This window comes from Puma concolor, chromosome F2 (genome assembly GCF_028749965.1).
Source record: "Puma concolor isolate L17-30 chromosome F2, mPumCon1.1.hap2, whole genome shotgun sequence".
Lineage (NCBI taxonomy): Eukaryota > Metazoa > Chordata > Mammalia > Carnivora > Felidae > Puma > Puma concolor.
In genome coordinates, this window is record NC_141684.1 from 20050721 (window position 1) to 20075785 (window position 25065).

General features: G+C 36.7%; 1 protein-coding gene across 5 annotated transcripts in view; it reads left to right on the forward strand.

Moving 5' to 3' along the window:
* Positions 1 to 25065, forward strand: part of TAF2 (TATA-box binding protein associated factor 2) — a 105849-nt gene that overhangs the window by 2430 nt on the left and 78354 nt on the right. For 3 of the 5 annotated variants that reach the window (XM_086695987.1, XM_086695986.1, XM_025922650.2), the window contains exons 3-8: positions 8263 to 8423; positions 17117 to 17235; positions 18547 to 18688; positions 20166 to 20397; positions 23366 to 23550; positions 24885 to 24998. In XM_086695987.1, coding sequence (XP_086552113.1) covers positions 8263 to 8423; positions 17117 to 17235; positions 18547 to 18688; positions 20166 to 20397; positions 23366 to 23550; positions 24885 to 24998 — 953 coding nt within the window. Of the gene's footprint in view, positions 1 to 8262; positions 8424 to 17116; positions 17236 to 18546; positions 18689 to 20165; positions 20398 to 23365; positions 23551 to 24884; positions 24999 to 25065 lie in introns of those variants that run through there. The other 2 variants (XM_086695989.1, XM_086695988.1) reach the window with 2 other exon arrangements.

The following is a 25065-nucleotide window of genomic DNA, read 5'->3' on the forward strand; positions in this document are numbered from 1 at the left end:
AGGTTTTATGTGTATGACCTCACTTAATCTTCACAATAACCCCATGAAATAGATACTATTTTACCTTTATTTTTATAGTTCAAGCAGCTGAAAGATTTCAGACTAAGTAACTTTCTTCAGGGTGTAAAGTTAGCAAGTGATTGAGCCATTTAAAAAAATTTTCTTTTTTTAAAATATTTATTTGGTTTTGAGAGACACAGAGTGAACGGGGGAGGAGTAGAGAGGAAGGGAGACACAGAATCTGAAGCAGACTCCAGGCTCTGAGCTGTCAGCGCAGAACCCAGCTTGGGGCTCAGACTCATGAGCTGTGAGATCATGACCTGAGCTGAAGTGGATGCTTGACTGACTGAGTCACCCAGGCACCCCCATTTTTTAATTATAGATGATCTAAGAGTCACCTGCAGCTCCTTTCTGTCATTGTTTCCCCTTTCAACGTCCTCTGCCCCTGCCAAATTGAGAGATGGAAAGGAATTGCAGATAACTTTTACTGAGAATGTTAGGAAGGAGTTGTGAATGATTTTTGGGTTTCCCACTAGAAAAATTGTTTGGTTGGTGTATGGATTAGGGTCCCAGAAGGAAATAAGCAGCATATTCACGTAGGTTGAGGGAAAGTAGAAGAAGACTATTTAGAAGACACAGGGTTAAGAGGAACCAAGAGATGGTAGGGCACACTAGGTTAGCAACAAGGAATAGTTATTACTTCTAAACCTGAAAGAACAAAGGAAGGAAGGAAGAAGTTACTAGAAACTATAGTAGTTGTCAGAGTGACCTTATAGGAGGTGTGGCCTTTGGTAGAAGAATGAAGCTACTGCCTCCCTTAGCTGGATAGGGAGGAACCTGGAGGGATAAATGTAATGGGCTCACTTTCCTTCCCCTCTCCAGTTTTCTCCTTGTGCTTCCCATTTGACCACCCCAACCAGAAGCTGAAGGGCTGGTGCCCAGTTAATGCAACTCCTGGGGTGTATAGTGTATTAGGAGGGGCAAAAGGAGAATATCTAGAATAGTCTACCCGTTTTGCCCCCAAGCCATCCTTGTTTTTTGTTGAGAAGAAAAGCTAGTGTTCCCAACACAGGGGACTTAACGAAGTCTTATCCGCTATTGCAGAGGTTGGCAATGGCCAGCTACCTATTTTTGTAACAAATTTTATTTGAGCACAGCCACACCCATTTATTTATATATTGTCTAAAGTGCTTTGGAGCTACACTGGCAGAGTTGAGTACCTGTGACAGAGACCGTGTGGCCTACAAAATCTACTTACTATCTGACCCTTTAAGAAAAAGTTTGCCAATCCCTCACCTAATGAATTCACATGAGGATATGGTAACTCATCTCTACTCCCATGTAAGGTATTAGATATCACCAGTAGCTTTCGTACAAACTAGTGGAAAGAAAAGTGGGTAAGAGAATGTGAAACTTAATTGCTAGAGCCACTGTTTTCTTTTTTTTTTCTTTTTTTTTAATTTTTTTTTTTCAACGTTTTATTTATTTTTGGGACAGAGAGAGACAGAGCATGAACGGGGGAGGGGCAGAGAGAGAGGGAGACACAGAATCGGAAACAGACTCCAGGCTCTGAGCCATCAGCCCAGAGCCTGATGCGGGGCTCGAACTCACGGACCGCGAGATCATGACCTGGCTGAAGTCGGACGCTTAACCGACTGCGCCACCCAGGCGCCCCGTCACTGTTTTCTTTAGCAGGTGTCAAGGCCAAAGTTGATATAGACCGCTGTGTTACTCTTCCACCTATTCCATTTTTCCTTTTTCTTCTGCCAACATTTCTGTTGGTCTGACCTAGACTTTCATTCCTGTAGGATCTGCATCCTTGCTTGTCCTGTCTTTTTTGGGTTCTTACAGTTTTCCGTTGATTAGTGCTATTGGCCAAGTGACCCTGAGATGCATTCTGTGAATCTCTGTGAACCGCAGATATAATTGTTGTCCTTACTGTATAGCAGAACCTTGGTTCCTGTTTGGTAATTGAGATTAGTCATTCCAGTCAGTATAGTGACCCTCTCTCTGTTGGTTCCATAACATGAGGAACCTAACGTGGCCAAGTGACAGTCTCAGCTTCCAAATGGAACCATGATTATATGCCCTGGTGGATGCATTTTTCTGTTGGTCAAACATACCGAACCGAACACAAGGTTACAAAGATAGCAAAAATTCCTTCCGTGGTTTTTTTGATGCAATAGTGAGAATAGTCACTCCAATTTTTACCTTTTGGTTCGCAGTCTATTTTGGCTTTGGAGAGATGTCTCTATATATATGGTACACTAGTTAAGACAGCATCCTGTTGTAGGTCTCTGAGTTGGTGCTGTAATTAAGCCTACAGCAGTTGATCATGCCAGTCCTTCTGGATAATTGGGTACAAGATAAAACTAGTAAATTTTGTATGTAAGAACCCATAACCACACTTTCCTATACACTAAGTTGGAGGTATGTATGAGATAATACAATGATATATAAGATTTTCTGTAAGTATGTTGTAGTTAGGGAAGGAAAATCTAGAATATGTGTCTGTTCTTGTAAGGGCATATCATGTTCTTGATATGAGCTGTCTGATGTAGTCATTCTATCAAGTGATTAACTGGTCCTTCCAGTACCATATTGGATACTTAGTATGATCCTCTACTACTGGTAGTGGGCACTCAGCAGTGGTGGTAGTCAGATCATCTTTGGTGTGTATGTCGGCGGGGGGAAGACCATGTTGTTAGGCTCATGCATAGCCTCCATTCTGCCTCCGTGACCACTTTGTATATCGAGCAGGGTGTCTAGGGAAAGAATCTTTGAGATCTATTTCATCTTGCCAGTTGGTTTTTGAGGGTCCTTTCTGCCGTAGATGCCCTCTGATGGCCATTTATGTGATAATAACATGGATATTTTCACATTATACTTGTTCTGAGAAATCCATTAATATACGTCTTCTACCATCTTCTATTTTCAGTCTTTTAAGTTTGTTCTTACCAGGTTCCTAACCATCCTGTTAGCAATTGCCCATGGGTCAGTGTAGTTGTGTACTTTAGGTCATCTCTACTACAAAGAGTGTACAGCCAGACGTATTTCCCAACGTTCTGTCTGCTGTAGGACTTTCTTCCACTGTCTCCCAGGGTCACACTTCAGTGGTATTCTTTTTTTTTTTTTTTTTTAATGTTTATTTATTTTGGAGACAGGAGACAGCACAAGAAGGGGAGGAGCAGAGAGAGAGAGAGACACAGAATCTGAAGCAGGCTCTAGACTCTGAGCTGTCAGCACAGAGCCCAATGTGGGGCTCAAACTCACGGACTGAGAGATCATGACCTGAGCTGAAGTTGGACACCTAACCGACTGAGCCACCCAGGTGCCCCAACTTCAGTGGCATTCTAATGGCAGCTTCCACCCACTTCCAGCTGGTCCTAGCATCCTGTGAGCTTATTCATAATTCAGGCTTGTGCTTTGTTCTATTCTGTTAACTGAACAAGGGGAACTCTCCTTGAGGCCTGAGATGGAAATTGAAAGAGAGGTAGAGAAGCAGTGGAAGAAGTATTAATGGATTCCAAGCATCTGCTCATGCTGTTGCCTGTACTTTATGACCCTGCTTGGGTCTGGTTCAGATGTGTTGTCTTTTTAAAAGTGGACACCTGCTGCACATGCCCACTTTTGTTTTTCAGAGCTTTATATTACACTCAATCTCATCACGGTCATTTCAGGTAACATAGTCGTTGGGAGTCCCATGGTCATGTTTGAGTTTCTACTGAAGGGTCTAGAAGCAAACCAGTAGTTGCTTTGCAAATGGAATATAGTTGGTGACAGGAGAGGTTGTGGTTTTCCTCTCAAACCTCAAGAATTTGCACTGTCATTGTATTGGAAAAAGCCAGAGTCTGTACAGCATCTCTATCTGCAATAGGCATTTCAAATACCATAGGATCTGCTGAGTCATAAAGCCCAAATAGCAGGGCAGCTTGAACCACAATCTGGACCTGCTGCAGAACGTTTTCCAGGTCTGGACCCCTCTCAAAGCTGACAGTGTAATAGGTTGCCTGGTAAGCGGAATGCCCATATGTATATATTGCCTCCAGAATTCAAAGAAGCCCACCAAGTTTTTTGTCCCTTCCTGAGCAGTTTTTTGTACCTTGCTGAGCAGTACAGAATGAAACAACTTATTTTTCATTTGGAAGGAATATTTTTATATGCCTTAGAATACTGGAACCTTAGAAGCTTTGTTAATGTGACAGGCTCCTGAACTTTAACGGGATTTAACTTTCATCCTGTGCCACCCTTGTTTTTATTAAAACATTTGGAGAATTCCTTTCCCTTCCCAACAGGTCATGTTAGCATAATGTTGTCAATATAATATACTAGTATAATGCTTTATGGGCTATCTTGGAAGCAAGGTACTTTTGGACTATGTTTTGATTGAGCAGGAGAATTGGTATAGTTTTTAGTTATTAGGTGACAGTGAAGGCATTCTGATGTTTTGAAGGCAATCTGTGATTTTTTTTTTCCTGATAAAAATTCTTTGGGAAAAAAACATTTGTTTGATAATTAGCTATGATACTAGTTACCAAGAGCTATGCTGATTTGCTGTATAAAAATACTATATCTGTAACTGTGGTTTAGTTGACAGATTTGTGATAATTCACCATCATTCTTTGAAACCTTGACTTTTGCATTGGCCAAATAAGTTAAGATGTAGTAAGCATCTTCCAAATATTAGAGGGCACTAATCTCTGCAGTTCCTCAAGGGATGTCTAGTTGCTTTGATTTACTATAGTTTCTAGGACTGGTGGAGTAGGCATGAGTCCTACTCTGAAATAGCCTTGGACTGTTATCCCCTTTAGTACTTGACCTCCAAAGACTTCCAGTATGACTACCAGACCATGGTAGGGTTTTGGGACTCCAGGGATTGTCAGTTCAGAATCAAGATAAGACAACTCCAGTATAAGGGCAAAAAGTAGTTTATTTGAGTGTGATGTAGATCTCAAGATTTTAAAGTATATGTCAGACTTGAACATGTTTATAGGCACAGGAAAAAAAATCCTGTACTAATAGGATAGGGTAGTTAATAGAGCGGGATTTTTGAGAATACTGCAGAGTATGGCCCCCAGTGGATGGCTGATTTTTGAACAGTTAGGGAAAGATATATACATGTAGCTGGAAGGCAAGAGAATTGATACTTGGCAGAACAGTGGTTGAAATTAAGGATCTGCAGTAAATGGAAAAGAAAGTGCTGTAAAAATGCCAGGAAGGACTAGTAAGAAACTGGAGGAGGTCCAGGAACAGGACTTCATGTGGTTGAACAGGAAGACTGAGAAGTAATAAGAGGGGCAGAAGGATAAGCATTGTGGACACTCAAGTTTAAAATGTCAGCTTGGGAGTAATTCTGGGCAGTGATGATGTATCTTTGGAGTGTAATCTTGATTGCTATCCTGTAATAGAAGTAAAGATTGTAGGAATTAAGGTCAAGGAACTTTGAAGCAGGGTTACTGTATGGATCAGATATATCTACATTCAGCTCACTTAGAGTTATGGTAGAGATGGGTTAGAAAAGTTGCATATGAGCCTTCAGTGAATGTTGGGGAATTTGGGAGGTAGTAATGAAGAGGAATAGAGGTTTGTGGATCTGTATGGGATGACTAAAGGAAAAAGAAATACAAAAGAATAATAACATTTCTTAGATGTCCACTATGATTTTAAGTGTTTTCCATGTATTGCTCAGTTGTCTTACCACCAAAAGGTAGGTACTGTCATTATTCTTGTTTTATAGAGGAGGAAATAGACACTGAGAGCTAGAGTAAGTAACTCGAGATCATACACTCACTAAGTGGTAGAGCTTGGAATTGAATGCAGACAGTTTACCTCCAGAACACATACTTTTTTTTTTTTTTTTTTTTAGTTTAGGGATAGAGAGTGAGCGAGAGAGAGGGGCAGAGGAAGAAAGAGTGAATCCCAACGCAGGGCTCTAGACCCTAGACTTGGACTCAACCAACTGAGCCACCCAGGCACCCCGTAAACCATGTATTTAATAATGACATACTGCCCTTACTCTTATAGCATATGCTATATAAAATTCTGTGAGTGGTCTAGAGTAGCACATGAAACTAAAAGGTTTTCTGTTTTCCCCTCTCCTAATTTACAGCGAATGAAAGAATAAGTAGCTTCTTGTCAAAGGGGTTTCAGGAGATATTTCATCTAAGGCTGGAAGGTAGAGAAGGAATTTTTCAAAAGGTTGAATGGCCCAGGGGAGGTTATTTAGAATAGGATGGGAAGGTGGTCAGCTGTGAAGTGGTTGGGAGGGAACAAGAAGCAAGCAGAAGAGAGTGAGAGGTTACATGACCAGACAAGCTTGCAGTAATGCCAGTGGCCAAGGACGACAGAGAGTGGAGTCTTGTGGAAGTTAATGGGTCTGAATGTTGCAGGCAGATAGAGGTTAGGGCTCTAGGTGGTGTCAGAGACCAGATGATATGAGGAGACTGGGCTTTCCCTATCTTCATGAAATATACTCCATTCACTGTTTTGTTATTGTTAACCTTAGTCAAGAAAGCCAAATCCTGTTCTTCTATCCCCACCCATGTAACCTAACTATTGACTTAAAGCACTTTCCATAATTTTTTCTATTATAGTACACTTTTGCTGTTTTGATTCTGCTTGCTTGCTTTCAGCTGATCCAAGCTTATTTATGTAGATTGGTCAATGGATTGCTGATAGGCTAATTAAAAGAATTTTGGTCTTTTCCCCTCCAGTTGCTGATAGTTTATGCCTTTAAACACAGAGCTTTTCATTAACAGTATTTTGGCCTCTGCTCTTTCTATTCTCATTTGCTACCATGCAGATCTGTGTAGAGAGTCTAATTTATGGATGTATGGCTGTCTTCTTATTTGGGAAGTGGTGGGGAAAAAGGGCTGCAGAATCTCTGTGCTTTTGAGCAGTTAGGCTAAGTGTTTTATAAAAAAATTCTTTCATGTTATTTAAAGCCCTGTACAAGAAACACGGTATATTAGGATTCCACTGGAATCATTTAGATGTAGATTTGAATGTCATTTCTCCACTTATTAATTACATAATTTTTTTTTAATTTTTTTTAACATTTTTATTTATTTTTGAGACAGGGAGAGACAGAGCATGAACAGGGGAGGGTCAGAGAGAGGGAGACACAGAATCTGAACAGGCTCCAGGCTCTGAGCTGTCAGCACAGAGCCCGATGCGGGGCTCGAACTCACGGACCGCGAGATCGTGACCTGAGCCGAAGTCGGCCGCTTAACCGACTGAGCCACCCAGGCACCCCTACATAATTTTCTTAACTTCGTTAACTTATCTGTAAAAAGCGTAAAGTAGTACTTTTTTCAGTTCATAGAGAACATATGAGAGTATCTAGTGTAACATCTGGCACACAGTGCTGCTCTCTAAAGCCATTAGAATGGTTATACTTGAGCCCTCTGTTGTTGCTGCCTCCATTTCATCTTAGCTATTTGTGTTGCAGGTTCTGAAATTTTCCTGTTCAGTTTGCAGCCCTTGAAATGCTATTTCATGCCTTCCCATATTTCACACTTGAGTATATCAGTTTTTTAACCCATCATATTAAAAACACTGGACATATGTGTCATGTTCCATTGACCCATCTTTCCCATTTGATTCCCATTTTGGAAGGCCATGTTCTTTTTCTTTTTTTTTTTAAACGTTTATTTATTATTATGAGACAGAGCGACAGAGCATGAGTGTGGGAGGGGCAGAGAGAGGAGGAGACACAGAATCCGAAGCGGACTCCAGGCTCTGAGCTGTCAACACAGAGCCTGACATGGGGCTGGAACCCACAAACCGCGAGATCATGACCTGAGCCGAAGTTGGACGTCTGACTGACTGAGACACCCAGGCGCCCCTGGAAGGCCATGTTCTTTTTACTCACCAAACTGGTTTTGATTCTCTTTCTGCTCTTTTTTTTTTTTTTTTTCTCCTTCTTCCCTATTTGAGTTCCAGTCTGTCTAGAAAGCCTTGTATTTGAGAGTGTGAGTCCTTTTACTTTTTTCTGGCACATGGTCCAGTTTTCACTGATGGTGAATGTGAATCACCAAGAAGATAAAGTCTATATAATTCATACCTGTTCATTCATTAGGACAATAGTGTTTGAAATGAAGATACTCAGAGAACACATATATATGTAGCTATTTGGGATTCTGTCTCTGGAATGTAATAGAAATAGTGGTATAAGTAAGTATAAGTAGTAGAAATAAAAAAAAATATTCTAAAACCTACCAGTCTTAATTATAACAAAGTTATTATTCTTTATCATTGCAGGGATTCGTGGAACTGACTATTTTTCCCACAGTTGCAAACTTGAATAGAATCAAGTTGAACAGCAAACAGTGTAGAATATACCGAGTAAGGATCAATGATTTAGAAGCTGCTTTTATTTATAATGACCCAACCTTGGAAGTCTGTCACAATGAATCAAAACAGTAAGTTTTATACCTTAAAGTTGATATTTGTAACAGCTATATATTCCCCATATTATTGGATTAATCTTTTCAAAGTACTTTTCTTAGATTATTACTAGGCTCTGAATCCCAGTTTTTTTCCTAATTATAATTTGTTTTTTTTATAATTTCTTTTATAATTTTTTATAATTTCTCTGCATATTTGGTTCAAGAAATTTTACTAGTTCTACCCAACATAGTAAGTTACTGAGTTTCCTTTCTTCAGATTACAGTTTTGAAGAAGTATTATCTGAGAATTAAAAAACAATTTTAAGCCATTTTTCTACTTTTAATATTTTTAAAAAATACTTTATTAACATTAATCTTCAATGGGTTAGGTGGTTGTTGTAATCCTTAGAGCAGAGACTACTTCAAAATATTTTATAAAATACTTTGACTGCCTTTGAATGTCATATAAAAATACTATGTCTTAGATGTCTCTTCACTTTAAATATTACGTCTACTTCACTTTAAATATTACATTTTTACTGATAAACTTGTTTTTTTATCAGTAAACATGCTGTTATGAGCAGTTTTGTGTTCTACTTTTTTCATTTAAATACTTTGTCTCCTCTTTTCCACATATGATAGTCTTCACTCTCTATCATTTTTATGGTCAGATAATATTTATTCAGTATATTATAGTTTGCATGATTGTTTTCCAGTTGTTTGGCATTTGTGTCATTTCCAGCTTTTGAGATCGTAAGTGATGTTGAGTGAATATTTTGGCATAGATAAGGTTTTTTCCTTGAATTATTCCTTTAGGCAAATAGGATTACTTACTATTCTTAAGGCTCTTCTTAGTATTTTACTTCATTGTGCCCAGTAATATTTGTATTAATTTAAGTACTGTGAACTATGTTTGAGGGCACTTGCTTTTTCAAAGTTTAGAAACCATTGGATTCAACCATGATTCTCTGTTTTGGAGTAGGGTGCCAAACCTTTATTATAAACTGTTTTTAGTCAAGATATTATTTTAACTAATTGCTGCATTAAGGCAGCAATCCTTAAAGTGTGATTTCCAGACAAGCAGTATCAGCATCACCTGGAAACTTGTTAGAAATGCAGACTCCCAGGCATTGCCTTAGATCTGCTGAATCAGAAAGTGGGGATTTGGTCCTGCAATTTGTGTTTTATTTGTTTTGGGTTTTTTTGGTGGTGTTCTTGTTTTTTTAAGATTTTGTTAAGTTATCTCTACACCCAACGTGGGGGTCCAACTTACAACCCCGAGATCAAGAGTTGTGTGTTCTACCAACTGGGCCAGCTAGGTGCCCCCCTGCAATTTGTGTTGTAACTAGTGTGCCAGGTGATTCTGAGAGGCTAATTAATGCCTATGAGCCATTGCCTTAAGGGTTTACAAGGGTTGAGACAGGAGGCTTATCTTTAGACATATTTTTGGTCCAGTTATCATTGGTTTAGAATCTTTCAGACTCAGGGAAGAGAAAAGAAAATGCTGTTGGAAAAGTTCGGGGAATCTCTGAATTACTCCTGTAACTTCCCATTTCACAAACTTGAGTTGTTGAAATTACGTTGCTTTTTCAGCTACACTTGTAGAACTCATTTAAAAACACTTATTACAAAATCATCTTCCTCCTTTTTCCCCCAGAAAAAAAAAATGACCTGCCCTTAGAGTAGTAAATATATTACCACTGATGTATGGAAAAGGCACTTGTAAAAGAGCAGGTAGGAAAGCAGAGCAGGTAGGGAAGCCATGGCCTTGCTAGAGTCCGGAATAGCTCCGCAGTTGACACTAGAACTCTGCATTTGACGACAGGGCAAGTAGGCTCTCCATCTGCCAGTCACAGAACAGTGTTTGCACATTTGCTTTACCTGTTGCTGCTCCGATCTCAGAGAATATACTCTGTGGCAGTACAGTGACAGGAACGATGGTTTCCACGTCTTTTGAGGAAACAAGCTTTTACTTTTTGCCTTGTTTATTTTGAAGTGATCTTATCTCCTAAAGAATTTCTCTAGTGATAGGGAAGATGCTTCATCACTTATAGCGTTATAATGGAAGAAAAGAAAGGTAAAAAGGGGAGTCTTTTCAAACGTTACGTTAGGAAATTGGGAAAGGTAGAATATATTATAATTTTTCTTTTCAGTTAGAAACAGCTCTTTTAGCCATGGTCACTTAGTAAATATTTGCTCACTACCCCTGCTTTTCTTCCAAGCTCTAGAATCTTGATTACTTTTAAAGAGGGATGACATTAGTTATTTTTTGCTGGTGTTTATTATTTGATTGGTTTAAAAGAGGATTTGAGGTTGGTTTTAGAATTTTAGTAGACAACAGTTTTAAAAAGTGGCTAATGGAATTAAAAAGTGAAAAAGCGTAGGATGGTGTGTACACACTGTTAAGTTATTGCACAATTGTTACAGGAAAATTATAGATTTAGTTTTGATGTTTCTGGTTGCCTTACCTAAGAGGAAACACTCGTTTATATGATTGATAAGACACAAGATAGAAGATACGGGGTTATTCAGAAGAAATACTGCTTTTCTTAGCAGTTAAATGTGAAAAATCTTTCTTCTGGATGACATTATTTTTAGAGAACTTTGGGAAAGGCAGATACTTAAGGACTTTAGCATGTCCCTAGATACTTCTGTTACCTTTCTTGTTTCTAAAGTAACTTTCTTTAATAAACCAATAAAATTTACACTACAGCTGAAACAAATTAAGTATGGCAGTTTTGAAATTGAAAGTTAAACTTAAATTCTGTGATAAAATTTGATCTTAATACATATAAGAATGTCCTAACATTCAAAGAAGTAATATACTACTTAATCACATCTTATTTGTTTTAAACTTAAGATACCAGGCTATCCTGTTTTTGATGGAAATAGTGTGCTTACCTTGGTTGAGATTCAGCATCTTTGAACTGCAGAGGGAATGTAAGGAAGAGAAACATTTAGATAAGAGACTGAAAGACATTTCTACCTATTTTATCCAACCAAACGTTAGTGGAGTTGTTAAATTACCTGTGCCAGCAATTAAAAACCCTGTTTTTTATGTAACATCTATTTAAGCGCTTGCTCGCACATTCTCTCTCTCTCTTTTTTGTCTGCCAGTAAAATAATTTCAACACTTTCTCCAAATATATTTTGTGTGTGCATTCTCTTTTTTTTTTGTCTGCCAATAAAATAATTTCAACACTTTCTCTAAATATATTTTGTATTTGAATCTTATGTATTGTAGATAAATTATAGTTTGCCCTATAGGAGCTTTTTGATTGTTTTTTTTTTTTCCTACATTTTTCTCTTCTTAGAATAAAATAAATACGGACTTTGCCAGAGAAGCTGTTTCTATGGATGGATAGGCTACAGTGCTGACATCTCTTTCCTTTGTTTCTTTTCCTTCCCTAGATAGACTTTCCCACTTTGAGAAAATCTTTTCTATTTTGCTTGAAAAGCCTCAGTGTTCCCAAGTTCCAAGAATCAGTTTAATTCCTGTCTTTAGTATTCATTTCCACTAAGGAGTGGCAGTAGAAATGACCAATATTGAGATATAAATGAAGTAGCTATTGAGTGATTAGAAAGATTTTTAGAGTAATTGGAGTTGATTTTTTTAATTGCTATTAAAAAATTTTTTTGTAAGTCCTGTATTTTTTAATACAGACTTATACTACAGAGGTTTTAAATGTTATTTTGCTAATATTATATAGTAAAAGTAGTTGATTCCTTTACTAATTATGGTTAAGTAATATGGATATTTATATTTTAACTCAGCCACAATGCCTCACTGCTACTTATTTTTGGTAGTATTGCTCAGGGTTAATTTGTCGTAGTTGGAGGAACATTAAGGTTCATTTAGTCGAAACTTCAACAAGAATTTTTTCCTATACTGTTTCACCTTTTGCTTGAATGCTTCTAGCTCTGAAGAACTCACTATATATTTTTTTTAACATTTATTTTTGAGAGACAGAGGGAGGCAGAGCATGAGTTGGGGAGGGGAGGGCGGACACAGAATCCAAAGCAGGCTCTAGGCTCCGAGCTGTCAGCACAAGAGCCCGGGGCTCGAACTCACGGACCGCGAGATATGACCTGTGAGTGAGCTCACTGTATTTTCAAGCATCCCTTTGATTTTTCTGAAAGCTAGAAAGTTCTTTATTACATCAAACTACAGTTTTTGTTATAATATTCACAAACTTAACCAATTTAAATATTGTTTTCCCCTAAGTTTTCTCTTTTCCAGTCTACAGAATCACAATACTTTCAACCCTTCCTTATCTAAAACTCTTCCCAAATTTGTTACCATTCTTGCCCTTTGAATGTTCCCTGGTTTGGCATTGTTTCTTCTTAAATGTGGTAACCCCAGAACTAGGTATAATTCTTCCTGTTTGGATTAATTTTTACATGCATATCAGTAGAGCCATTTTATCCTTATCTGCATTCAGTGTTTCTACAGCTTGAAATACAGTAGCCTTTCAGAGATGGCTGCTTTGAGTAGTTCACTCAAGTTTGAGCTTGACTGAAATCCCCTAGACATTTTCATAGAAAAACCTGTTACGGTAGAGTTTTCTCTAAGAATCCTTATTTCATAGTATCATATCAAATGTTGTTTTAATTATTTTTAAAAAGTCATCTTTATTAATTTTGGTATTGGTTTCACTTTTAGAAAATGGGTTTTCCTGCTGGCTGGCTTTTTTTTTTTTTTTTCTGTGTGCAAACTATCAGAACCAAAGAGAAGAGAAACCAAGTATTGACATGGATATAGAGTAACTAAACTTTCAAACACTGCTGATAGAAGTGTAAATTGAGTTTGAATATGTGCATACTCTATGATTAGTGTAGGTCTCACTCCTAGTATATACTCAGTAGAAATGTGTTCATATGTTCACCAAAAAATATGTACAAAATTGTTCACAGCAACATTTGTAATAGTCAGAACTGGAAATTACCTGAAGACTCATCAATGGTAGAAGATAGATTGTAGTATGTTCTCACACCACTGGAATTCTAAACAGTGACAAGATAAATGACCAATAGCTACATGCACCAGTATGTCTGGATCTCGCAGGCTAGACATTGAGTAGAAGAAGTCAGATACAAGAGAAAGTATATGAAGTTGTTAATCTATCACATTAGATGTCAGAATAATGGGTGACCTTTGGTGGTGGAAAGTGGGGTTGGTTAGTGATTATAAGAGGGCTTCTGGGAGGCTGGTAAAGTTCTGTTCATGCTCTGCATGCTGGCTCTTTTTGTTCTGTGAGGTGTACATTTAGAGTATATATGCTTTTCTGATGTGTATTATGCTTCCATGAATATTTTTAAAAGAGAGAAAAGGTTTACCAATAATTGAATCTTAAGTGTTCACAAAACCTGCCCCTGAGTTTTAAGAAGTATATGTTATTGACAAAGAATTAAAACATTATTTTAATATGGATGCTTATAATAAATGCTTAGAGAAAATTACTAGTTTTTCAATATCTTCTACAACATTACTTGTCTCTTTGTTTCCTTGAGGAGGGGATGGGGTTGGAGACTGGAGGTTGGAGATGGTGGTGTTATAGGACAAGGACACTATTATTCTGAAAATTGAAAATACTTATTCTAATCTTGTCTTGTAATTTTTGGCTTTTATGAGGTTATTATGAAAAGAAACATATTTGATTCATATTATGAAAGGAAACACTGAAATCCAAACCATGAGAAGATTGTTCCTCATAACTGGCTTTTCAGTAGATTCCACTTACAGTGACTCACCATTTTATTTGGACCGCTTTACCTTTTCTCAGGAAATGAGGAGATTAAGTGAGAATAATTTCCCATAAAAAAAAAAAACCTGAGTGGTCTAATATGTAATGTTTCAGTTTGGCTTTTTATGTAATGATTGTTTTTTATTTTTGAATTTTACAGATAACTGGGGGGAAATTATGGTGTCTTCAACTATCTTTCATATTTCATGTTTTTGCATTTTTATTGAAAAGAAACTACAGTTTGTAGATATACAAAGTAGTCTTTAAAATTAGATGGTATGTTGGGGCGCCTGGGTGGCTCAGTTGGTTACGCATCTGACGTCGGCTCAGGTTATGATCTCATGGTTCACAAGTTTGAGCCCTGCGTCGGGCTCTGTGCTGACAGCTCGTAACCTGGAGCGTGCTTTGGATTCTGTGTCTCCCTCTCTCTCTGCTGCTTCTCTGCTTGCACTCTGTCTCTGTCTTTCTCTCTCTAAGTAAACTTTTAAAAAAATTAAAAAAAAAATTAGTATGTTGGCTAAGTGCTGGCAAAAATGCAGAGTGACTGGCACTTTTATATATTTTTGATGGGAATGTGGAATGGTATAGCCATTCTGGAAAACAGTTTGGCATATTCTTACAAAGCTAACATATTTTTACCATTTGACTCAGCAGTCCCACTCTTAGGTATTTGTACTACAAAATAAAAATTAAATTCACATAAAAATTAATACATGGTTGTTCATAGTGGTTTTATTTGTGGTAGCCAGAAGCTGGAAGCAACCCATATGTTCTTCAGTGGCTGAATGAATAAACAATAAATAATCTGTGGTCCAGTCTGTACAGTGGAATACTATTCAGTATAAAAAGGAACAAATTATTGATATGTGTAATGCTTGAGATGGATTTCAAAGATTTACTACATGAGACAAACCAGCCTCAAAAGGTCACATTCCAGGGGCGCCTGGGTGGCTCAGGCAATAAAGTGCACGACTTCGGCTCAGGTCATGATCTCACGGTTTGTGGGTTTGAGCCCTGCATCAGGCTGTGTGCTGACAGCTCAGAGCCTGGAGCCTGCTTCGGATTCTGTATCTTCTGCTCTCTGCCCCTCCCCCGCTCACACTCTGAGTGTTTCTCAAAAGTAACAACAAAAAAAATCATGTTCTGTATGATTCCAAGGCATAGCACAAGGGACTCTTTGGGATGATGGACTTGCTCTATATCCTGATTGTGGCAGTGGTTGTACATGTGTGAGAATTTATGGAATTATATACCAAAGGAAAGAGAGTTACTGCATGATAATTTAAAAAATATAGATGGTATGTGAAAACCTTCATTTTTATTGTGATCCTGTAGTTCTTGCACATTTTATTTTACATATTTATCTAACAAAGAAATTGTTAAAATTATTGAGAAGTCTGTTTCACTGCTTCCAGAGCCTTATGTTGTATAGTTGTTAAAATCCTTCCTAATCCTTCCTAATCAGTAGAGACATGGAGATGGGAGAGGAATGGGTTCTGTCAGGTTAAGAGGGCATAACTTTACTGTTTTCTTTAATGGCCCTTTTCCCATTTAATTTTTCCTATAACCTCTCTGTACTGTATATTAAACTTGTTTTTTAACTAGTTAAAAACTTACTGAGCTAGTGAAATGTGACTGACTTTACTTCATGGATTCATCTAATGGCAAGATGATCAATATAAAGGTGCTCAGCAAGAATATGGCTCATGGAGTTGTCTTTCATCTTGCTCTTATCATTCCTTGTCTTTTTTCTTTCATCCATCTCCTACATATTCCTTTAAACAGGTTTCAGCGAGGAAATGTAATATGTGTACAGACGGCCCCCAACTTCAGACAGTTCAACTTAACAATTTTTCAACTTTATGATGGTGCAAAGTTGGTGATACACTTTCAGTAGGAACTGTACTTTGAATTTTGAGTTTTGATTTCTTTCCCAGGCTAGAAATATGTGGTACCTATGTGGAGCTGTACAGTGGGCCTCAGCTCCCAGTCAGCCACATGATCACGAGGCTATATAATCTGTATACTTAGGACAATTCTGTACCCATGCAACCATTCTGTATTTCCTTTTGAGTATAGTATTCAATAAATTACCTGAGATGTTCAACACTTAATTGTAAAATAGGCTTTGTGTTAGATGATTTTGCCCAACAGTAGGCTAATATAAGTGTTCTGAGCAAGTTTATGGTAAGCTAGCCTAAGCTATGATGTTTGGTAGGTTAAGTGTATTAAATTCATTTCAATTTCCAATATTTTCAACTTATGATGGGATTATCGGGACAAAACACCATTGTTAAGTTGAGGGAGATCTGTATATGTCAATATACATTTAAAGTGTTTTTAATGAAATAAAATTTAAAAATTGGATGGGAACAGTGTTGTAATATCTTCATAAGACTTATGTGTATTGTTTTCATCCAGTGGCAAATAAGGCCAAGTAACTATTGGACAGCTGTTTATAGAGTATACCCCCCTGGCATATAGGAGGTACAGCAGTGAAGCAGCAAAAGTTTCCCTCCTTTAAGCTTACATTGTCAGGCACTGGGGGTAAAGGTAAGCAGTACTACATTTTAAGGACTTGATTCCCATCCTAACTTGTTTTAAACATCTTAATTTCTGTCAGATCATAGTTTGTGGAATCGATTGAAATGTTTGCCATATTGATAAAGAATACTTCTTCAATTTTGCATATGTTCTTTTCACTTCTATCAGGAATGTATAGTGACTTTGACATTCCAAAATTAATGAAAGATATGGTAATTATAATCACATGGCATTGGCGAATTTGCTATATATGATATTGTATTTATAATTTAGTAGGTTTTGTCATGATGAGTAATAGTTACTTGTCCAGAAAGCATTCTCATAAATTATATAAAATGATATAACGCTTAACAAACAAATGCTACCAAATATTGAAGAAAATACTTGGTGAAATGTTTGGCTTATTATTAAAACATCTCTTTTTCTTTTTTTTCCCAGGAGAAATCTAAATTATTTTTCCAATGCTTATGCCGCTGCAGTTAGTGCTGTGGATCCTGATGCAGGAAATGGAGAACTTTGCATTAAGGTTCCCTCAGAGTTATGGAAACATGTTGATGGTAAAACACCAAAAATATATTGACTATACAATAAAATCATGTTAGACTTAGTGACTGAAAACTTTTACATGAAAATTAATGATGTCATAATTGTAAATTAATACTTGAAATATACAGAAGTTGGAAGCTCTTTTTTTTTTTTTTAAAAAGATCACTGGTTAGTAGGAAAATAGCAATTAAGGGCTATGACAAAAAACTCATTCACTATTCTTTTTAAAGTGAAAGTTATAAAAAAGATTGGATGGATAGAACAATTTGTCAAGAGTTGAGAATGTACGCAATATCGAATCAATTTAAAATTAGAGCATGTTATAGCGGGGAGAATCCTAAAAAAATCACCTAGTTCACTTCTTTCCTTTTACAGAAGAATAATCTGAAGTCTAGACAGCAAGTGACCTACTGAAGGTCACTAAATAGTAGTAGAATCAGTGCTAGATCATAGGGTTCTTAACACCCACTGTGCACTTTTGAGCACACTTTCTAAATCTTTGTTTTCTCTTGGATAAAGTCACAGCCATTATAATTATTATGCATAACTTGCCTACTTTTATTTAGCCTTATAAAAATTAACAAAGATGAGGAAGTGAGACATTTTTGTTTTGTTTTTGCTTTTTATTTTTTCTTTAATAGTTCGTGTGTTTGGTGGGGGGTTGAGGGTTGCCCACTTTTGGGGGATAGGCATAGAAGGCTATCATTTCATGTTCAGGGAATGGACATAGTCCATATGGTTGTGATGGTCTGAGGGAAATTAAAAGAAACCTCTTTTTCATAAGATTAAAAATCTTACAAAAGCAACATGTATTTGTTATGTATAAATTAAAGATAATGTAAATAACATATTACATAAATTCTTGGGTAGCTTTTCCCACTCACTCCCTATTCCTCCTGTTCCCCAAAGTCAACTAGGGATAACAATGTGGGGGACTTTTTAAGTCCTTACTTTTCAAGTTTTGCATTGAATCCTAAGTGTCCTTAAATTTCCTATGTGATAGGTAGTTTTGAACTTTTTTCTTTAGACAGTATAGCATTGTCAGAAAAGTTGGGAGGAGGATATGGCATGACCTGAGTTATATCTTGGGAGAACACAGCTAGCAGTGACTAGAATTGAGTGGAAGGACATCAGTGGAGGCAGGCTATTGAGTTAATATAGGTGGAGAAAAGGTGAGAGCTGAAAGTAGGGTAAGTGGTGTGATTTTTCATTTAAAGCTGAGCTTTTAATTCTCGTTTTATGTTTAGTGCCTTGCTATATAGACCATTGTTACCTTATTATATATTTACGTATCAATGTATATGTATATTTATTTGTTGCAGAATTAAAGGTCCTAAAGATACACATCAATTTTTCTTTGGATCAGCCAAAAGGAGGTCTTCATTTTGTGGTACCCAGTGTTGAGGGAAGTATGGCAGAGAGAGGTGCTCATGTTTTCTCTTGTGGGTATCAAAATTCCACAAGGTAGATTATTCTTATATATTTCAGTTAATTTCATTTTTCAGTTGAATTTTTTTGTATGTATATGCAGTACATGTGTTTAGTGTAAATTGAGAAGTATGAGCTTCATCCTCAGATTTACTTCTTCTCAATCTTGTTCCACTAGTCATTCCTTCTCAGTCCTGTGTCTTCCCTTTTGTCTTTACTTTTCAAAAAAGAGACTGTTCTAAAATCATCCCAATTCATTATTTTTTTAACTTTATACTGCAGTAAAACGGCATCTAGAAAATTAAATTGTAAATAGGAAAGTTCAGTGAATTTTCACAAGTGAATAAGCCTGTGTAATCCACACTCACATCAAGAAAAAGAACATTACCAGCATTGCAGAGTCCCCACCTCCTACTCACTTCTAGTCACTACCTGCTTCTCTCATATCCTTCTGCCCGACAGTGACCACTATTCTGATTTCTAAAGTAATATAGCTTAATTATACCTGCTTTTGAGCTTTATATGAATGGAAGTGTATGCATTATAATCTTTTTATCTGGCCTTTTTCGTTCAACACCATGGTAGTGAGATTTTCCTTCATTGCTGTGTGTGATTGTAGTTCATTCTCAAAGTTCACTATATATTGTTGAAATATTACAGTATGCGTATTCTCTTCAGATTGTTATTAATAATCCTCAGATTATTAACTTCTTCAAGCCAAGGATGATGTCTCATACTTCTTTGTGTTGCAGTATCAGGTATAGACCCTGGCATGTAGTAAAACCTGACCTTGATAGAATGTGGAATAGAAATTTTTTGTCTGGCTTTGCTAGCACTGTTGGAATTTATGTGATGCATCCCAATCCCATTCTCCAAAACAGTTTTCTAATTTATGGATTAGATTCTGCATATTGTGTTTTTTACAACTTTATTGTAAGCTTTTTTAATTTCTGGTAATGAATACTATATAAAAACTAATGTGAATATGCAAATGAAAATAGTTTTTAATTTAGAAGTTTGAAGCCAAGAATTGCCTACCTCTTTTTTAAGGATTTGAACTGGCTGTATCACATGATATATTTTCTTAATATTGCCGAAGAATATGTGGAGAAAAGTTTTTTTTTTTTTTTTTAAAGCTTATTTATTTTTGAGAGAGAGAGAGAGACAGAGTGTGTGTGGGGAAAGGGCAGAGAGAGAGGGAAACACAGAATCGGAAGCAGGCTCCAGTTTCTGAGCTGGTTGCACAGAACCCAACGCAGGGCTCGAACTCATGAACTGTGAGATCATGACCTGAGCCGAAGTCTGATGCTTAAGTGACTGAGCCACCCAAGCACCCCGAAAAGTTTCTACCTTTAATCAAAGTCTGAAGTTGCACAGTAACAAGCTTCAGCAGGCAGATAGCTTAAGTTTCTTTTTACACATACTCTATAAAAGTTAGACAAACTTATAAGTGGGGGAAAGAATGTACGTTACGCTCTCACTATATTTTTTACACTTTTGATATTTTTTCTAGATTTTGGTTCCCATGCGTTGATTCATACTCTGAATTATGTACATGGAAATTAGAATTTACGGTAGATGCCGCAATGGTGGCTGTTTCCAATGGAGATTTGGTGGAGACAGTATATACCCATGATATGAGGAAGAAGACCTTCCATTATATGCTCACCATTCCAACAGCTGCGTCAAATATCTCTTTGGCCATTGGACCTTTTGAAATACTTGTAGATCCATATATGCACGAGGTGAGTCATAGCTTCTTGCCCCTTTCTCTCTCAGCTTTTCATTCCTGATAAAAGGAAGCATAGTAATGAAATGCTAAGTTTTTCCTAACTATTCTTTCCATTATCCAGAATATCATTAGAAAAGGATTCTTTATCTGATATATTTAATGATGTGAATTCTTGAATGAATTCCTTTTAAAATGTTATATTAAAGTCTTAGGTTTTTTTCCAACAGAGAGCTTAGTGTTCCAAAAGAGCTTCAAGTATACCTTATTTTTTTTTTACGTTTATTTATTTTTGAGACAGAGAGAGACAGAGCATGAACGGGGGAGGGGCAGAGAGAGAGGGAGACACAGAATCTGAAACAGGCTCCAGGCTCTGAGCGGTCAACCCAGAGCCTGACGCGGGGCTCGAACTCACGGACCGCGAGATTGTGACCTGAGCTGAAGTCGTACGCTTAACGACTGAGCCACCCAGGCGCCCCAAGTATACCTTGATTAGAGTATGTGGGTTGATTTCTGTAACTAATTTGTATTCATGTCATCTTTTTGTTTGGTTTATGTTTATGAATGTTATAGCCCCATCTCTGGAACCTGAAACACTCTACAATTTCAAAATTAAAGAACAAGATTTGTTCTCACTTTAGCATATACAGAGGAAAAAAGAAAAGGCTGAGGCAGAGTTTAGAATTCTAGTCCACATACTCATGAAAGCTTCTTGCAGTTTTCTTCCATATCTTGCCACAAATTGTATGTTAATTGGTAGACCCATTAGTGCATTTAGGCCTCCCCAAGCATGAGACTTCTGGAGTTTAGGAAGTGATGTATTGGTTATTGACCCTCTCTACTTCTATGTGTTTAAAGTAACATTTGAATGAATCTCTCTTTATTTATTCTTAGTCCCATACATTTTAAATATTAGGGTTTTTTTTTTTCTTAGTATAAAACCTATATTGTAACCATATATATCTCAACAGTATTTCTGTTATGTGAGCAAAAATTGAGGGCAGTTAGGTTTAGACTGTCGGTAAGCTCCTCACTCTGTTCTTAATTTGCTTTCCTGAAACTCACAAGATTTATAAAAGTCACTCATGGAAAATATTCAGGGTATTTTATGAATGGTTTTGCTTTTGCTGGCGTGACGTTGATTCTTAAAAGTATATTCACTGATAAGATTGGCGGTGAATTTTATTATCTTTGGTAAATGATCAACTGTAAAATCAACATTTGATTAGTACCTACTTTGTATTTTGGAAGGATTTTTTTTCCCACTCTGAGCCATTGGATGGGAGAAAGGTAAATGATAGTTAAGAAATATTTTTCTTGAGTACTTAACGAAACCATGACTTAGTCTTTCTCTGTCTCAAATAAAGAGTTTTTGCTGCATTATCAGATTTGCTGTCATGTAGGTTTTTTTAATAGTGAATCTTTTCCTGATGAATAATATTTCGGTTTTTGTTTGTATACCAAGAGGAGTGCTCATTATGATGTAGTTTGGGCCCTTGACCATTAATCATACATAGATGTTCAGTACTCAGGTATGTTAGTGTCTATCTGTTCTAATGCTGTTAGAATAATTTTTATCATACATTAAAAACTTTCCTTGCCTCCACATTCCTACAACAGTCAGAACTCTTTAGGGATGCTTGGGTGACTCATTCAGTTAAGTGTCCCAACTCCTGATTTAGGCTCAGGTCATGATCTCGTGGTTTGTGAGTTAAGCCCCGTGTTGGGCTCTGCACTGTCGGTGTGGAACCTGTTTGGGATTCTGTCTCTGCCCCTCCCCATGGGCATTTTTTCTCTCAATCCAAATAAATAAATACACATTATAAAAAAGGGTAGCTGGCCTGGGTGGCTTAGTTAGTTAAGCAGCCGACTTGGGCTCAGGTCACAATCTCACGGTTCATGAGTTTGAGTCCTGTGTCAGGCCCTGTGCTGAAAGCTTGGAGTCCGGAGCCTGCTTCGGATTCTGTGTCTCCCTTTCTCTCTGCCCCTCCCCAGCTTGCACTCTGTCTCTGTCTCTCTCAAAAATAAATGTTAAAAAAATTTTTTTAAGTTAAAAAAAAAAAACAACTCTTTAGTATGACTTTCAGTATCTTCTAGAATTTGACCCTAATTTTCCTTTCTAGCTTTTTTCTCATTACTTTCCTATTTGTTATATTCAATATAGTTCTGTAGATTTTCCTGACCATACCATATTTCTTTCTGTCTTTGACTTTGAGATGTCTACTTGACCTTTTCATTCCTATCAAACTTTTGTCCAATCCAAAAAGATTAGCTCAGATTTAATCTCCAGCATAAAACTTTGCTAAGTCATTCTATTCAGAGTGATCTCTGTCATTGTTGATACCATTTATTTGGCACAGAATCATAGCATGGGATGAGATGGTATATGATATTCAAGTGGCCATATCCAAGGTGGGATGTGACATAGTAAGAGATCAGAATTACAATTTCCGTTGCTGGTATTTCGCATCTCTTAACTACCAGTAAGCTTCCCTATAGCTTTCAATATGTGGTTGAGATATTAGGAGTACTACTGGAACTGCTCTTTATATGTAATGAAGGTAGTATGATTAATATTAACTATTAATTATTAAAATAGTACTATGATAAGTGCGATATTCACTAGGTTAGATATTTATGAATCAAAGGTGGATTTGCGATAAGCTATGGAAGTTTAAATCTTTCTTGTTTTGTGTGGTTATGCAGAAGAAATTTTAATTTGGAACCAAAGTTGTATTTTCTTTGAATCTAAGCGTTTCAGAGACTTATAATCCATCATGATTTTAGTTTTCAAGTACAATGAATATTTTGTAAACAGTAAAAGTAATTATTAATTTCATACTAGCATTTTCTCTCATTACCTTGAATTTGTTAAGATTTATATTAATGTGAAGTTTCCCTTACAATTGAGACATTTGGGAAATTTAAAATACTAAAATTAAACTTTCATTTAATGATCAATCTTCCCTGCTTTTTATTTTCAGGTTACTCATTTTTGTTTACCTCAACTTCTTCCACTGCTTAAACATACTACGTCATATCTTCATGAAGTTTTTGAGTTTTATGAAGAAATTCTTACATGTCGATACCCATACTCCTGTTTTAAGACAGTATTCATCGATGAGGCTTATGTTGAAGTGGCTGCTTATGCTTCCATGAGTATATTTAGGTTGGTATTTCTTAAGATTTGAAATGCCCAAATGAGGGTAATGATGTGAAGACAGTCTACCCTGTTGACAGATCAACTTTAAGATATGTTTCAAACTTTTTTCTTTTAAATATGGTTGGCTTTATAGAAAATCGAATGGTTTTAAAATTCAAAATGTAGAAAAGCATACAAAGGAAAATTTCAAAATAACCCAAAAGACTTCTATTATTTTCATCCAGATATAGCTGATAGTAATGTTTCATAGATTTTTTTTTAGTCTCTTTTGCCTATGCATGTAAAAAAAAAAAAAAATCATACAAGTTATATAATGGATGTCTAATGGGGTTATTTTTCCTAGCATCATTTAAAAAATTTACTGATGTTGACAGAAATGTCTTTGCTAATTAAAAAAGAGAGAAAACTTTATTTTGTTCTTATACCCGTCTTCACTTTATCCCTTTCTTTTTTTTTTTTTTCTTTTTTTTTGGAAGGTTCTAGATTTATAAATATTATATCTTAGATTCAATGATTTTACCCTTTCTGGGCCTAAATTTTCTCATCTGTAAAATGGCAGTAATAATACGGCCCCTGTATTCTCTGCAGTGTGTTAGAAAGATCTTATAGGTCAGTGTATTTGAAAGTAAACAATGGAGCACAAAAAATTAATAGGAGTGCCTGCCTGGCTCAGTCGGTAGAGCATGTGACTCTTGATCTTGACTTGTGAGTTTAAGCCCCATGTTGGGTGTAGAGCTTACTTAAAAAAAATTAATAGTTATTATTGGCAAAAGGTTTTTGAATTTAGAAGAGCCCTTCATAGGAGAATCAGTTTCTGATGAACATATCCATTTCTGGCTAATGATAATTTCCCCTTCTCCCAGAAAATGGTATTTATATTTTTTCACAGAAATGAATGGGAAACAATGCAGTCCTTGCTTTAGGCAAAAGTTAATTAAGATTATGGATTTCAGCTGAATTTTAAAAAGATGTGATAGCTTTTGGAAGCGTAATCTGTTTTTTTATGTCTAACTTGAATTTTCTTATTTTTTTCCAAACGTTTATTTTTTTTTTTATTTATTTTTGGGACAGAGAGAGACAGAGCATGAACGGGGGAGGGGCAGAGAGAGAGGGAGACACAGAATCAGAAACAGGCTCCAGGCTCTGAGCCATCAGCCCAGAGCCTGACGCGGGGCTCGAACTCACGGACCGCGAGATCGTGACCTGGCTGAAGTCGGACGCTTAACCGACTGCGCCACCCAGGCGCCCCGAATTTTCTTATTTTAAAAGTGTGATTATTTTATTTTGACTGAATCATGTTTCTTTCTTGGTTATAATTAGCTGTCTCTTCTAAATTCCAGCACAAATCTTTTACATAGTGCCATGATTATAGATGAGACACCTTTGACTAGAAGGTGTTTAGCCCAGTCCTTGGCCCAGCAGTTTTTTGGATGTTTCATATCCAGAATGTCTTGGTAAGTAATTTCATAGTTTAACAACTACTGAGAAAAGGAATTGGGAAAGTTTGTTTTCTTTTTCTGC